At 37.3% G+C, this 14667-nt stretch overlaps 3 protein-coding genes across 3 annotated transcripts; 1 reads left to right on the top strand and 2 right to left on the bottom strand.

The window, feature by feature from the left end:
* The first annotated feature begins 457 nt into the window (after positions 1 to 457).
* LOC122410909 (eukaryotic translation initiation factor 2-alpha kinase 1-like) lies at positions 458 to 4676 on the top strand. Its single transcript, XM_043419376.1, has 8 exons — positions 458 to 769; positions 1165 to 1332; positions 1688 to 1844; positions 2144 to 2595; positions 2728 to 2963; positions 3196 to 3528; positions 3814 to 3951; positions 4041 to 4676. The coding sequence occupies exons 1-8, from the start codon at positions 703 to 705 to the stop codon at positions 4254 to 4256; spliced, it is 1767 nt and encodes a 588-aa protein (XP_043275311.1). The 5' UTR covers positions 458 to 702; the 3' UTR covers positions 4257 to 4676.
* A 152-nt stretch (positions 4677 to 4828) lies between these two features.
* On the bottom strand, positions 4829 to 6785 carry LOC122410910 (divergent protein kinase domain 2A-like). Its single transcript, XM_043419377.1, has 4 exons — positions 5944 to 6785; positions 5395 to 5695; positions 5186 to 5316; positions 4829 to 5052 (listed from the first exon to the last, which is right to left on the bottom strand). Exons 1-4 carry the CDS (start codon positions 6538 to 6540, stop codon positions 4849 to 4851), a joined length of 1233 nt encoding a protein of 410 aa, XP_043275312.1. The 5' UTR covers positions 6541 to 6785; the 3' UTR covers positions 4829 to 4848.
* Positions 6786 to 7160: 375 nt separating this feature from the next.
* LOC122410874 (uncharacterized) lies at positions 7161 to 10587 on the bottom strand. Its single transcript, XM_043419326.1, has 2 exons — positions 10219 to 10587; positions 7161 to 8995 (listed from the first exon to the last, which is right to left on the bottom strand). Exons 1-2 carry the CDS (start codon positions 10285 to 10287, stop codon positions 7352 to 7354), a joined length of 1713 nt encoding a protein of 570 aa, XP_043275261.1. The 5' UTR covers positions 10288 to 10587; the 3' UTR covers positions 7161 to 7351.
* Between the last annotated feature and the right edge of the window lie 4080 nt (positions 10588 to 14667).

Raw genomic sequence — 14667 nt, 5'->3', positions numbered from 1 at the left:
CAGTATATGAACGAAATGAGATAAAATGATTTCTTCAAACTACATTTTAAAAAAATAATTATAATACAGAGATGTCACTGCAAAATTGAGCCAAATCTACGATTCATAAATCAAACATATATTATTCTCATATTTCAACGCGCATCAATAAACGATCCATCCAATTAAAAAAAAACTCCCTTCACAGCATTTTTTTTATTCATAATTTTTTTCAAAATCGATGTGCTACTGGTTTCAGTTTTAAAAGTTTCTCATTACTTGATATAGAAGTATACCAACATGTTTTCGAATTACTATACATTTTATTTGCATTTTCGAAAATGAAAACAATTTATGAAGCGTTCATAAATGTCATTGCACAAAACATGTATATGCAGTCATGAAGAATTAATTATAAAAACATTTCAAGGATAAAAATCGTCCCTATGTACTGCTGCAAGCACTCACGGCCCTTGCAGGTTACCATTGAATATTGAATTATTATTATGATTATCAAAGATTTCTGGAACGTTCGAAACCTACGGGTTTAAACCTGCTCTCGAGTGGTCGAGTGTATACGGATCTACGAAAAAATCGTTTGTGCTACCAGCGATTTCATGTCAGAGTGAAGGGGGAATGACGGGGGGAATGTTACGAGATCTTATTTTAACGGCATATCTTCGTTACAGTATTCTTAAATTTCAAGACTAGTAAAACATCGAGATGGCAGGAAAACCACACGAAAATAATCCCTGGTCAACGCTATCGACAGTGAGCACATTTGATAAAGGTTTGTCAATTTATAACCTCATAATTCGAACCCGCGTATTTTGAACTCACAAGTTTTTAATGTCAAACCAAAATTTTACCTTGAATCTCTGCACTTTATATAAATCGAACGATTTCATCATCCACCCGAATATATGAATACGCTCCTGATCCACGAATTTGTCAGCGAAAAATTTTGGAGTTGCTTATTATTCATTTTTAAATCTAAAAGGTTTTTCTTATTGCATTTTGCTCTATTCTATTCATCATATTGATTAGCCTAGTCATATTTTTCAAATCACTTAGAAATAAAGACTTACAAAAAAAATTTGAATTTTCTCAAAAGAAACTGATTTTTTTTCAAAAACTCTGTCATGTCACACATTATTGACTTTTTCTTTATTATTTCAAAACAAGGTAATCATTCATGGACAACACGGTACATAGAAGAATCAGACGTCCAGACCAGCGGACAAATTGTTGGCCGTGTCGCACCAGCCACAAGTTTGCTCATTGAATCGCTCATACAACAATTATGCACAATGTTCGAGGGTGATACTCTTAGAAGGAACAAGCTTTATTACGGTAAAACATCATTTCTGTCTGATCCATGTTATGATCAGACTTTACCGCCGGTATTGATTGGAGTCGATATTCAGTCAATGGATTCTTTGGCCAATCTTCATCTTCTAAATTGCTAATGCATGAAAACAATTGGAATAATCCAAGTATATCATCCAATTGTCATCGCTATTCAGCTAATCTTAGATTGTCCCAAGACAATAGGAAAGTTCATGATAACAAGTAGAAGGCGAACAACACTGTAACTACCCTATGAGAAATATAAAGGAACATTGAAAAAATAATTGAATTTTACTCTCCGAATACCCCAGTTTTTTTGTATATGAGGCACAAAAATTGACAGCGCTCTGATTTTCAGCAATTTGCGATAGACTCCACGAAATGAAACTCATCGATGGATCCTACAATAAAATAGAATTTGAAACAATGAGAGGACAATATCAAGTTGCTCTCTATAAATTGGTCGCTGTTGCCAGAGCTTTGACCGGCAGCGAAAGTTCACTTCAAGTACCAAAGTGAGTATAAATAATGTTGTTCCGTTGTATTAAATAAATTTATTTCAATTCTCAATGGAAAAAATGAACATCCAGACATAATTTCTATGAAAACATTATTTTTAATGTTCATACAATTTATTCATTTATTGAGAATTTATGAGAAATGTTTAGATAACTCAGTTATTTCGTGCATTTCTTAATTTACCAATTGAAACTTTTATTCAATTGAAAAATATCAATTAAATTCCAATAATTATAAGCAAACTCTTTCCTTCAATAGCTTTACTTATTTTGTGCCGTACTTTGATTTTTTACAGCTGCTTAATTGCCGAATGCTCACGGTATCGTCGAGAATTTAACGAAATCGGTTTCATAGCCGCGGGTGGATTCGGAGACGTATTCAAAGCCCAGCATCGTTTGGACGGTAACGTGTACGCGATTAAAAAAATAATTGTACGTTCAGGGCGGGTTAAAACGATAATGAAACATCTGGAAGAAGTGAAAACGATAGCAAGACTGAACCACACAAACATAGTATCGTACAAAGGTGCATGGATTGAACAAAGTTTAGCAGCGACTTTCATTCGAAATTTGCCAGCGTGTGATGGTCGTTCCGATGAAAAGTCATTTGATTCGAAAAATATTAGCACCGAAAAGTCAGAAGAACGAAACGATTCTTCGTCGAGCATTGAATCGTGCCAAAGTGAGAGTGAATCGCCTAGTGAGAGTAATAAACCGAGTAATACGGAGAAATATACATACACAACTGGTATGTATATGTACAGCATCCTGAATAAAAGTATCAAGAGTGAATCACGCGGAAGTAGCGGTGGCTACATTATAAGTCACGATATTATCAACGAGCGTTTTCAACAATTGAATTCTACGACGAATATTATAGGTCGACGAATATCTGAAAGACTGAGTTCTAGGCTGGACGACGAAGAGGAAGATTCTGATGTTGTATCATTTCGCAGCGAAACACGAGAGAGCAAAATTATCAATAGCCATGGTAATATGAGTCATAAAAGGGAGAGCAGTACTGAGGAAACCAATGGCATGGATAATGTAGATGATAGCGAGTCTTGTGAAGAAACAACCAGTGGACGCCAACTATGTACATTAAACTCTTCGTCGGTACGTAGATTTATCAAAATTTTAATCTCGATTAATCGAATCATAAAATTCAAAGTTTGTTGGAAAGAATTCTTAAAAAAAATGAACGAATTGGAATAAAAATAGTTCACAAATAAATTATGAAAATAAACTTTTTAGTAGTAGTTGAAGAATGATTCTTCTGATATGTAATCGAAGCTTCAAATGTTAAATATTCGTTGTATTTTGTTCGCAAATATATTTCTCATTTCAGTCACCAAAATTTGCAACTCTTTACATCCAAATGGCTCTGTGCGATCAAACGCTTCGTCAGTGGCTCGACGAGAGAAACGAGCCTACGCCGACGCACATTGTCACTGCCATTGTAACACAAATCCTCAATGGTCTCGAATATATTCATTCCTTAGACATTGTTCATCATGACATTAAACCAAGCAACATATTCATCTCAAAATCTGGCAATCTACAAATTCAGTTAGGAGATTTTGGCTTAGCCTGTCCCCTCCAGAGAGAAGGACATCATTCGGCGCTTGGGACACCAACCTACGCTGCACCTGAACAATTGAGAGGCATTTGTGACCCAAAGGTACAAATATTTCATTGAAAAGATTGTAAAACAAGATCGTATAAACGAATACTACAAAATTGAATTCTGCTATACAAAGGTACGAACAAAAGTCAAGAAAAATCGAGAACAATTATGTACCGGATTTCACTGGAAAATTTATTATGAAAAAAACGAAAACTATAATCGTGACTTTTAATTGACAATTTTTGAAAAACTTGGTGTTGGCAAATTTTTTGAAATTATCCTTCACGATCACTTCGTTTTTACGCAAATTTATTTGATTCCTTATATGTTTAATTATAGAGTGACGTTTACAGTGTTGGAATAGTTTTGTTAGAACTTTTGGTTCCTATGCAAACCCATATGGAACGAAGCAGAGTGATGACTGCGTTAAAAAAGGGTCAGCTACCTGCGTCGTTGAATGTAAATTATCCACAGTGGGTGAGTCTATTTAAAAGTTGAACGATTTTTCTTTCGCAACGAAACTATTGAACATTGGAATGACTCGATTGTTTTGTTTTATTTTAAAGGCTCAAGTGATCCTAAAATTGGTCCAAGAAAATTCAAAGAAACGTCCCTCGCCGACTGAGCTATTGAAAATTCTGAGCGAAGACAAAGATTCCATAATAGCGAGATTGAAAGAGGAAAACGATAAGAAAGATGATTTAATACACGAACTCCAGGATAAAATAGCATCATTGAAAGCGACCATTGAAAAACTAAAAATTTCATCAGACTATACGTAATGTGATTGGAAAATCTTTCGATTACAATCAAGCAATCTTGGATGCCATAAATCAAAGAGATTATTTGGGAAATCACGATAAAATGAATTCTTCAAACGATCGAAGACGATCGGACAACATTTTTCTTCACGTTTCGTAAATATTGCAGTAGTACTTAATATTTATTATTACGAAAGACAAAACGAAATCGTGGCTACTTGTTTATTTTTGAATGAAGACCACTTTACGACGAATTTCCAAAGAAAGTGTTGTCTAAGTAATTTATAGGCGAAGCGTGATTCAATATTACGTAGTAGTGATGTAAATGATAAAATATGTATTATATTTACAATGAGGCCTTGTGATATTCTACGTGATGAAGATGGTCTGAACTTTCGGCTTCTACAATATTTATAATAAAGTCACTAATTTTTATACATACGCAATCATCGTACCTATTTATTGTCATCCACAAACTTATCGAAACTATGGAATCACAGTTTGAGAAAGATTGGCATAAATGTGTTTGTTGCTAATGAAAATGTGATTGGAACAAGGATGTTTTTTTTTTGGTAAATAAACGAGAAAATTCGTAAGTTCATTAACGATTAATTTATCCAGTATCTTTAACAATTTTATCTAATATTTCCTTAAGCTTGTCACCATAGATTGTCCTTTCGTAACGACGAAAAACAGGCGCAGCGCATTGATCCAATATGTCAATGAGATCGCTATATTTCTCTAAAATGTGTATTGGTATGCTATGCAAAAATCCACCGGCAACTGAGGTAGCACTTGTTTTGTCCGATAATATGTGCTGCGGAATGAAAACAAAATTATGGAAAAAATAACATCGAGTTTTGGACTTAATGGCCTAATTCGGGGCTTGAAATATCTGACTGAGGGGAGCCTCTTAAGATAATTAGTGGATATTGAAATATTTTACTTGCCTGGCAAATAGCATAATAATTGTGATCACTGATTCGATGATTGCAAATATCTTCCGGACTGAAAGCCAAACAATTTCTGCATTCGATACTTTCGTCATTAGCTTGCATCTGATCCCACGTTTCAGATCGATCTAAAAATTCAAAGTAATTTTCAAACTCTAGTCCCATCAGTTTTGTATATTGTGAATAAAATTTTCATTAATTTTCACCGTTGAACGAAATATTTTTATCAACAATGATGATGTTCTCAAGATCGATGAACTTGGCTTCATCGTCCTCTGTAACCGCTATATTATCCGGAGTTAAATCGGTCAGATAAAAACCAAAATCTGGATCACGAAAAGTGAACATTTTTGCAGCTGCCAACAAACTTGCAGCTATTTTTGCTCTTCGCATCCAAGGCTCGTTGTAATATGCAGTCAACGGAGAACCAATGTACTCTACGACAACAAGCCTCCCGCATGCTCCCAAGTATTTTGGGACTGGCCATCCTTCTTCTGCTGGAAGAATCTTAAAACAAAAAAACAGATTTCGAGAATGAGTATTTTTTTAACGAAATCCTGCAGCAATCCCAATAGGAATATTCCAATAGTTTGTACTGTTACAGAGTTCAATTAAATCTCTTTTGTTTTATGTAACGCATTGAATATCTATAATTTCAAGGGACTCGATAATTCAAAACTGTTTGTGGTAAAATTCCTCTTATTGCTTTATAAAATCAATTTTGTGATGAAATATAAAAGTTTATTTTTACGAACCTGGAGCACAAGAGGCTCTGGATTAACGCTTATCAAAGTCCAAAGATAAATATCTTTGTGGTCAAAGTCATTGGCATAAATATTTTCGAAAAGTTTATCGAAGTGATGAGCGTTCGGACATAATCTAAGACTGCTAGCATCCGGCACTAAAAAACTTGAAGTAATAGCCCTTATAACGAGAGAACGAAAGTTAACATCGCTCTCGTATTTCGCAGTAGATCTATGTCCTGGACAAAGGCCAGAAAAACTTTTGTTGCCACAAATTACTTCGTCTAAGGCTCGTAGCTCGTAGCTATGAGCTAATTTTTTTAAAACTACTCTCGTTTGTCCCATTGTACCGAAAAAAACATTTTTCGAAGCTATCACATGGGCTACCGCGGAATAAAGACCGAAAGGTGTGATTTTAATGTTTCCCTTAACGATCTCATCACAAACCGAGAGACCGTAGCACGCGGGACATTTGTCAAATTCGCTCAAAGGCAACGGATCTGGTCGCAATGAACTCCAAATTGCTCTCATAAATGCTATCATCATAATCAAACCGAGTAACATTAAAAACTTCCATTTTCGTATTCTGTTCACGTAACGAAGACACATTGCACCCGCTTTTATTTAACAGTTTCTGTAGCATGTAATTCATCACGATTTTTTGATATCTAAATTAATCTCTTCGGAGATACTAATTTTATTTATTTATTTTTTTTTCAATTGGATGTATTTATAACTTGATTCTTCACTTCTTATTTTCGGGATAACGACAGCCGCATTATTTTCGATCGTTATGTTATCTTCAGGTATGTTGTGACGACTGGCGGGAGTAGCGGGGTGAATTTACAGCTGATCGAACGCGCGAATGGGGCGCAAGTACGAAAATAAGTGACAGCTGTATGTCACCACACGCTATAGGCTCAGTACCGTACTGTGAAGTTGGCTGCGTGCTTCGGTTTACAATTTTGAATGATTCTCTCTCAAACGTATGACCTGATTTTTTTAATGAACGAACGGAAACTATAAATACTCTTTTGTAGAAAAATTTCAGTTATTTTGTCGAGAGGTAACCAACCATGAGTGACTCAGTTTTAGATTAATGACCGAATTTAGCTGAAAATACTTAATGATTCGAATTTGAATTTTCGTATGTCAAGTCGAATGAAGATAAATTGATAAATTTCTAGTCGTAGAGAATTTCCAGCTAAGTTCATTTCTTTATTTCCTACTAACGCACAAAGTTTTCATCTGACAGAAATTGTTACAAATAAATAAAAAAAAAAACGAAGAAAAATAACACATTAACTTGTAATTTTATTTTCCATTTTTCCTCCATACTCTCGTTATTTTCTCAAATTTACAGTAAAACTCTATAAAAAAGCATAAACGTATAAAATTGAATAGCGCAAGCAGCTACAAGCTAAGTAGTTTTGACCCTGGGAATGAAGAAAAATTTGCGTCTGTCGACGAGATCATCGAGAGTATTCAAATCAGGCAGCACTTCCGGTATGTCAAAATTGAGACTTCCTGGCCACGGTCTTTTGGTCGAAAATCTAATGGATTTTTTTTCATCGCCGCGGAGACTCTTGAGTTTGTAGTATACTTCGGTGGTGGTTGATCGTTTTGGATAATACGGATCTTCGTCCAATTCGTTGGGTCCGGACGGGGAGAGAGTGCCGGCAAAGGGAAGTACCGGGAACTCGGTTCCTGCGGTCGTTAGTGGCGCAGAAGTCGTGCTCGACGGAAAATTATTGTTTCTGTCATTGGACGACTGTTCGGCCATGGCTTGCATCGACCTCAAAGTTTCTGAATAAGGAAAATTGTCGTGGAAGAACGGCGGTCTCTCGTGGATCGACGGCTTCGAATCTTTTCCATTTTTATTATTAAATCTGTCCCAGTCTTTCGAAAACGTTTGTTCCTTCTGCGCAGGCGCAGAAAATTCACTACCGGCTTCGCGGCTTTTCGCTCGGGTTTCTGGATCGAGCGTTTTTTCGTTGTTCATCGAACGGGCGTGAAAATTATTGGTCGTTTCTGTTTCCGACTTCTTGCCTCTGACCGATTTGTCTACGGGTGAAAATTCACTCGCAGCTTTGCTCGAACTCATTTTTTTCTCGAGTTCAGCTCCATTTATTAAACTCTTTGAACTGTGTCTTTCGTTCCCATGGTTGACTGTGAATTTTTCGTCATTCTGAGGCCGACCAGAAGGACCGTTGAACCGATTATTCGAGTGGGAAGAGGCTGCTGCGGCAGGCGGTTTTTTCGTCGTTGAAGTTGAGAATTTATACGAAAAATTATTTGACAGTTGAACTTCTCTGTCGAAATTCGATGGTCGGAAAATCATTGGGTTACTAAAAAATTGTTTGACTTGAAATTCTGGGTCGAAAGGTGGCAGCAACGTCGTTGTTGGGGTTGCTGCAATTCTCGGCGAGTCTCCCCCCCTTTCTTCCTTCCGGTCCGTCGCGCCGTCTAGCGAGTGCATCGTAAAGTTAAAATTTCGTTGATTATCGATCGTCGGTAGACGATTGTTTTGAAACACCGGTGCGTTGTTCCGTGCGTTTATTTCGTCGCGCAAGAAAACGCTCGAGCTTAGAACGAACGTGGGCTTTTGTTTCTTGGAAGTTTGTGGTGTGGCAACCTGGGCCTGTGGATTTTGAGTTATTCGGAACGATCTGGTGTAAGCGGAATTCGATCTTCCAGGCTGGAGCGAGCCTATGCGTTGCTCAACATTTCTATTGTTTTCATCGACGGTTGAATCTCTCGAGAACGACGTCTCGGAACGTCTTGCAGTGTCCCTGAATCCTTGCGACGTTTCTCCTCCTTTCTTTTCTACTTGTTTATCAATTGGAGAAAGCCTACGACCATTCGCACAGTCAACGAGGTGTGCGTGATCGCAAACAAGAGCTTCTTGACGAAATGCGGTCTCGGCCGGACAGTAATATGTAAATTTGTTACCGTTCTCGTCGCACGTGTGATAAACACGGCAGTTCGTTTCGACGTCTGCGTAAAAACCAGTGTCACGTCCTCTGCACGTGAAGTTTGTGTTCACCGGCGGTGGCATAGTGTTCTGTAAATTCAAATTTCAACAAAAGTCTCAATGAGATTCGAGATTTTATACAAAGATTGTGATACTTTGAAGTGCAGACAAATCCTCTTTTCGTATCGTTTTTTTGTTCGAAATTTCGCACGTGTGGGGAACTCTGCTGCATGAAACTATGGGGCGAGTGTAAGAAAAAGTTGTACGTAAATCTGGTATTTTTCTCGTGACAGAAAAAGAAAGATTTTCCCAGGGAGCAAAGGAAAAATGATGGAAGCCTTTCCGCTTCCTTATTAAATTGTGCTTTGCGAATAAAACGAAAAAATCACGAAGATTCCGATCGAACAAAAGAAGAAACTACGAACTCTGATTTTTTAAATCTCACTTCAACGATGACATCACGATTGACCCAAATAAAAACCTACATGCAAATTTATCAGCCACGAAATCAAATCGAGTGTCATGAAATTTCGAGTACTCAATTTTGGCGAGCGTTTTAAGGCATGTCGTAATACAATCCAACCAACTTCGGTACACAATACCACGACTTTAATGTCTCTGTCGTACTAAACACAGACTTTCGCTGCAACTCTTCACTTCCTGAAGAATTGAAGCTGCACAACATTCTCTCTTTCGCAGTTCGATCAATTACGCGTTAAGTGGTATAATAAAAAAAACGAGCCGAAATAAAGGTGCTCATGTAACACCAATCCGCGCAAAATATCATCACCTTTTGTCTGCTCTTTTATTGAGATGGATTTCTCATTTATTGTCTTTGTCTCTGTATTTATTTTCATTTCCATTCCTTTTACCATTATGACATTTCTAGTTAAAAAATCATTTAAATCAAAGAAAACGTTTATTCAAATTGATTTTTCACGTCGTCTTGCGTATTTTTGCGAAAATGTGTGCAGAACGAAAAAATAACGTTAGGAAAGAGTCTAACACGGTGGCGTGAAACTGCGACACGAACACTGCGTTTTAGTAGCGTTGATAAAACCAAATAAATACAACTATCGACTGTTTACGAAGTTTTTATTTTTCTGCGAATCATCGGCATTATCGAGGAGAAGAGCGTACGAAGCGGCACGTCCAAATTGGTCAACAACTTCCGCGTTATTGAAGGTTAAACAAGGAAGCAAACTTCTCGAGGGCGAACGAATTATGAGAGATGATGATGTGTTTATTTTTTCTCCTTTCTTTTTGAATGATTAGTTATGACATTGAGAGTAAGACGAGTTCGTAATACTCACGAAGAATTGTTGGGAGCAAACGTTGGCAATGAACACAAAGTGCAGAATCTTTCCGATCCAGTAATCCATCTTTATTGTTAAAAAATTCGTCACTTGGTGGAAATTTAAAATAAATTATTCGTTATTTTGGTTACGATTTTCTCAATGCAACATAGTCGCTTCGATTTTTAAAAATAATTTCCTGCTTGATGATTGTCATTAATTAAGCCTTTTAAGCATTTTTGGAAAAATTTTTTTGCCCTTCGATTTTTAAATTGAGATAAAAAAATGACGGGGGTTGATGTGCGAGTAAAAAGTACGAAATTTTTGACGTTACGTCCTGCACGATCTGATTGTCGATTCACAATGAACTCGGCTCTTAAACTCCAAGAAGCAATAGCCTGGCAAAGGAACCTTCGCTTCGTAAGATTGTCGAAGTGAAAGTACTAAGAAGGATGAGTTTAGGACGAAGGAGGAGGCTTAGCGAATCGTCGCGGAGAGACCTCGTGAAGGTAACCCGCCATCAACTATGATCCGCACGAAACTGTACACAAAAATTGGTCACGAGTGTATTTCTTCCTCTCCCACGTACCGGACGACGAACGATCACGTGTGCTGTCGAATTCGATAACTCGAAGGTCTTCAAGAATTCTCACACTAATTTCACCATTGATTCAAATTCATTCTAAAACTCTGTGACCAATCTTTCAAAATGAAATTCGGAAGAGCTGCGAAGCATTTTTCAAAATTTCGATCAAACGGTTTAAGGTTTTTCTACATTTCGAAAACCAAATATCAGGAATTTATCTCAGATTTTTTTCACTTGTACAAACTGAAGAGACCGGAGATGCGTCAATTTCAAGTCAAATGTAAATTCGATTACCGTGTAAATACGAGTAAAACTTTTTGTTCTCGAAAATTAATTCAAACCTCCGAAGCCCAATTATTCGTTAATATTCCTTCGGGAATGCGAATTTCAAAAAGCGAATTTGTCATCCCGCATCGATTGAAAATACGATAAATTATTACACGATATTAAAAATACAAAATTTTCGAAAAAAGTTCAGCACTAAGGACTTCGGAGAAGTGAAACGTCTACACGGGACCACGCTGTTCGTAAACAAAGGCCCATATGTTTTGGCAGTTTTGGTCAAACGGCAAAAACGCTCGAGAACAAGTGGCGCCCTTTACGGGCATGATGATAATTAAAACTTGGTTAGAAAGGTCAGAGTCCCCGGAGTGTGATGTATGGAAAAATTTGAACGCATATGCGTTAATTGCGTGGGGGTATCGAGACAGTGAGCGAGTACCTCATAACCCTGCGTGAAAGGCTTGACTATTGTACGTTTAGTAGTGTGTGAGAACGAAATAGAATGTCGAAGTGATGAAAGGAATAATATGTCATTGGTACAGATCTGCGATCGTCGTTCCCCGCGCGATCGTTGAATATTTTCGCATTCGGAAAAGAGTGAAGAATGGAAAAAATCGTTAACCTCGACACTTTTCTTTTAGTCAAGAAGTGTTCTCGTACCTGATGCGAGGCTCTCGTTGCATAAAGCCAATACGAATGTATACACTCGAGTATGCAAATTAGTTTCTCCGTTATTACGTGCGGTTAAGAATTCTCTGTTGAATTTTTCGTACATTGATATTGACTTTGCGTCATTTTTTCTTTACTTTAGTGGCTCGTAAATATCGGAAAGAGCTCGAATTTTTCCAGATCCTCCTTCGAATTTCTGGATTTCTAAGTATCGAAAATTTAGCTAAATAAACGAGAAAATAATCCTTGCTGAGACTGTACGCGTCCAAGCAACCACGAGCAGTTTCAGTCTTCGGTTTGTTTATCCTACGCGAAAATACAGTCAAACGTAACCGACTGTGGTGGGTCATTCAACTTCTCATTGGAACGCCGTGGCGTAGTTATTTTTCTCTCAACTTTACGTGTACATTTGTAAAGGAAAAAAATCGTGTGTCACTATGTTTTGGCTACTCATAATTCGAGAACGATAGAACGAATATTGATGAATCTTTTACAGCAGTTAGCGGATGATTCAGTGTACATTTTGGTTACGCATATTTCGCTCATGTCATTTTCTACACCGATACGAAAAATCGAAACTTTTTTTTAATACCTTCCCAACTTTGTTTTAGTACTTTCGGTAGTTGAATTCGATTAAAAGGTTTTCAAGAGATTTTCTACATTCCTTTTTCCCTTCATTCATTATTGCTTTCTGGAGTTCGAGTACGTACTGAGGTTTCTTTGATTGCGCATGGAGAGGCATATGCAAATTGCGCAAAGAGCGATAAGGATTCTCCTCTCTCGCTTTCTCTGGCGCCTGATTGGCTCTATCGTTCGACTAATTCGCTGGATATCTGCCAGATGGCGACGAGTCCATCGCTCTCTCATAAACGATCTATCCGCTGGACAGTCATAAATGTAACTGCCTAGACGTTTGTTGCGGTTTGATGAATTTTCCCAAAAAAACCAGCATTGCCACGAGACTCAGGCCTAAGTGAGTTTTCTAGTTCTTTTATGCTTTTTGCCTTGAGTTCCGTGCACGTATCATCTGCGCTGTTCAAAACGGCCTGGTGAGGAAACACGATTGTGTTTTTTGTGCAGATTTTAAGACTGTTCTGAAACATCCGGACTGGGTCGATCAACTGATAAAGAATATATGAATTATTCAAGCTTTTCTTTGTTACTCGGGTGAGTTTGAAAGGTAGCTTCTAAGTGGTTATAGTTTTACTCTGGCTCTTTGAAATTTAAGAAAAATATAAAAGTTACATCTGCAACTCAAGACTATGTCTTTTAAGCATTTTGACCGCGGCCTCAAAGAGAGGCTGGTCTTTCGTTCTCGTTATCTTTTTTGCCTCGGTCAATGCACAGAATCACACTCGACCCTCTATTAAAATACAGTCCAGTGAAGAAACACCATAACGTGTTTTCCGTGCAACTTTTTAAGGCCCGGCCCGCTATCTAAGGGTTGGGTCGATAAATTGATATAAAAATAATTATTATTGAGAATATTGTCATTTCGGTGAATACCTCGGTTTGTAGGCTCACAAAATTTAAATATAACTGACAATCAAAACTACTGCGTGACACGTGGAAACTTACTGTAATGCTCGATTTTATTTTGCGGGAATCGGATGAACTTGGTATGCGAGTTCTTTTTCTCAAATAATCTTCACAAGGTAAATTTTTTAGAGCAGAGTAAAGCCGTTTTTGTAAAAGTAAAATCAAAGAAAACGTTTATTCAAATTGACGTTTCACATCGTTTTTCGTATGCCACGAAAGTGTTATGTGCAGAACTAAAAAATAACGTTACGAAAGAGTCTAACACGGTGGCGTGAAACTGACACTTATTAATCTATTAATAAAAATACTTCTATTTACGACACTAAAACTGCAATTCGGTAGCGTTAAAAAAAGCGAATAAATACAATAATCGATTGTTTACGAAGTTTTCATTTTTCTGCTCATCATCGGCATTATCGAGGATAAGAGCGTAGGAGGCGGCACCTCGAAATTGATCAACAATTTCCGCGTTGTCTTTCACAGCAGTTAGCGCATGATTCAGTGTACATTTTGGTTACGCATCTTCGCTCATGTCATTTTCTACGGCGATAGAAAAAATCGAAATTTTATATCGATCAAGAAATTCGCAAACTTTGATCTCCAATTTTGAAAAATCGATATAAATGGGAAAATGATTTTACTTAAAAATTCACGAGAATATAACAGCCGTTTTGTGAATTGGATGCTAACAAGCTCACGAAAAAAACCTGTGAAAAATCGTTTTTAGTTTACTTTTTTTCTTAAACTTTTTTTTAATGCCTTCCCAACTTTGTTTCAGTACTTTCGGTAGTTGAATTCGATCAAAAGGTTTTCAAGAGTTTTCCTTCATTCATTATTAGTTTCTGGGCTTTGACAACTTACGAAAAGGCACACGCAGATTGCACAGAGAGCAATAGGGTTCTTTTGTCTCGCTTTCTCCGGCACTCGATCGGCCCTATCCTCGACTAATTCGGAGGGTACCCGCCAGATGGCGACGAGTCCATTACTTTCTTATAAACGATCTATCCGCTGGACATTCATAAATGTAATTGCCTAGCTGATTTTGGCTACATGCTCTTTAAAAACCAATTACCATGAGACTAGGTGCCAAGTGAGTTTTCTGGGGTGGGAGTCAAAAGTTAGAACGACTTTTTGAGCAGCCATTTTGTAAATCTATATATCCATATATAGATCTAAAAATGTTCAAACTCTTAGTCATTTTAACTTTTGACCCCCACCCGATTTTTGGTTCTCCTTTTCTTTTTGCCCTAGTCCAGCACGGATCATCCGCGCTGTTCTCAACAACGGCTCGGTGAGGAAAGCACTTCGGTGTTTTTTTGTGCATTATTTAAAACTCGGCTTCGATATTTCGGGTTGGGTTGATAAATTGATAAAAAATAAATGAATTACAC

The sequence above is a fragment of the Venturia canescens genome, chromosome 5 (assembly GCF_019457755.1).
Source record: "Venturia canescens isolate UGA chromosome 5, ASM1945775v1, whole genome shotgun sequence".
NCBI classification, from domain to species: Eukaryota; Metazoa; Arthropoda; class Insecta; order Hymenoptera; family Ichneumonidae; genus Venturia; species Venturia canescens.
The sequence above is the reverse complement of the archived record's forward strand: the minus strand, read 5'-3'. Positions and strand labels throughout refer to the sequence as shown.

Bases quoted from the DNA above. Each gene is read 5' to 3' on its own strand.
- LOC122410910 (XM_043419377.1), bottom strand. From the start codon at position 6,540: ATGTGTCTTCGTTACGTGAACAGAATACGAAAATGGAAGTTTTTAATG. The intron at 5,696-5,943 runs GTTCGTAAAAAT...TTTTGTTTTAAG, and splicing joins CAGAGCCTCTTGTGCTCCAG to ATTCTTCCAGCAGAAGAAGG. The intron at 5,317-5,394 runs GTGAAAATTAAT...TTGAATTTTTAG, and splicing joins TAAAAATATTTCGTTCAACG to ATCGATCTGAAACGTGGGAT.
- LOC122410874 (XM_043419326.1), bottom strand. From the start codon at position 10,287: ATGGATTACTGGATCGGAAAGATTCTGCACTTTGTGTTCATTGCCAAC. The intron at 8,996-10,218 runs GTGAGTATTACG...TTGAATTTACAG, and splicing joins TTTGCTCCCAACAATTCTTC to AACACTATGCCACCGCCGGT.
- LOC122410909 (XM_043419376.1), top strand. From the start codon at position 703: ATGGCAGGAAAACCACACGAAAATAATCCCTGGTCAACGCTATCGACA. The intron at 1,845-2,143 runs GTGAGTATAAAT...GATTTTTTACAG, and splicing joins AGTTCACTTCAAGTACCAAA to CTGCTTAATTGCCGAATGCT. The intron at 3,952-4,040 runs GTGAGTCTATTT...TTTATTTTAAAG, and splicing joins ATGTAAATTATCCACAGTGG to GCTCAAGTGATCCTAAAATT.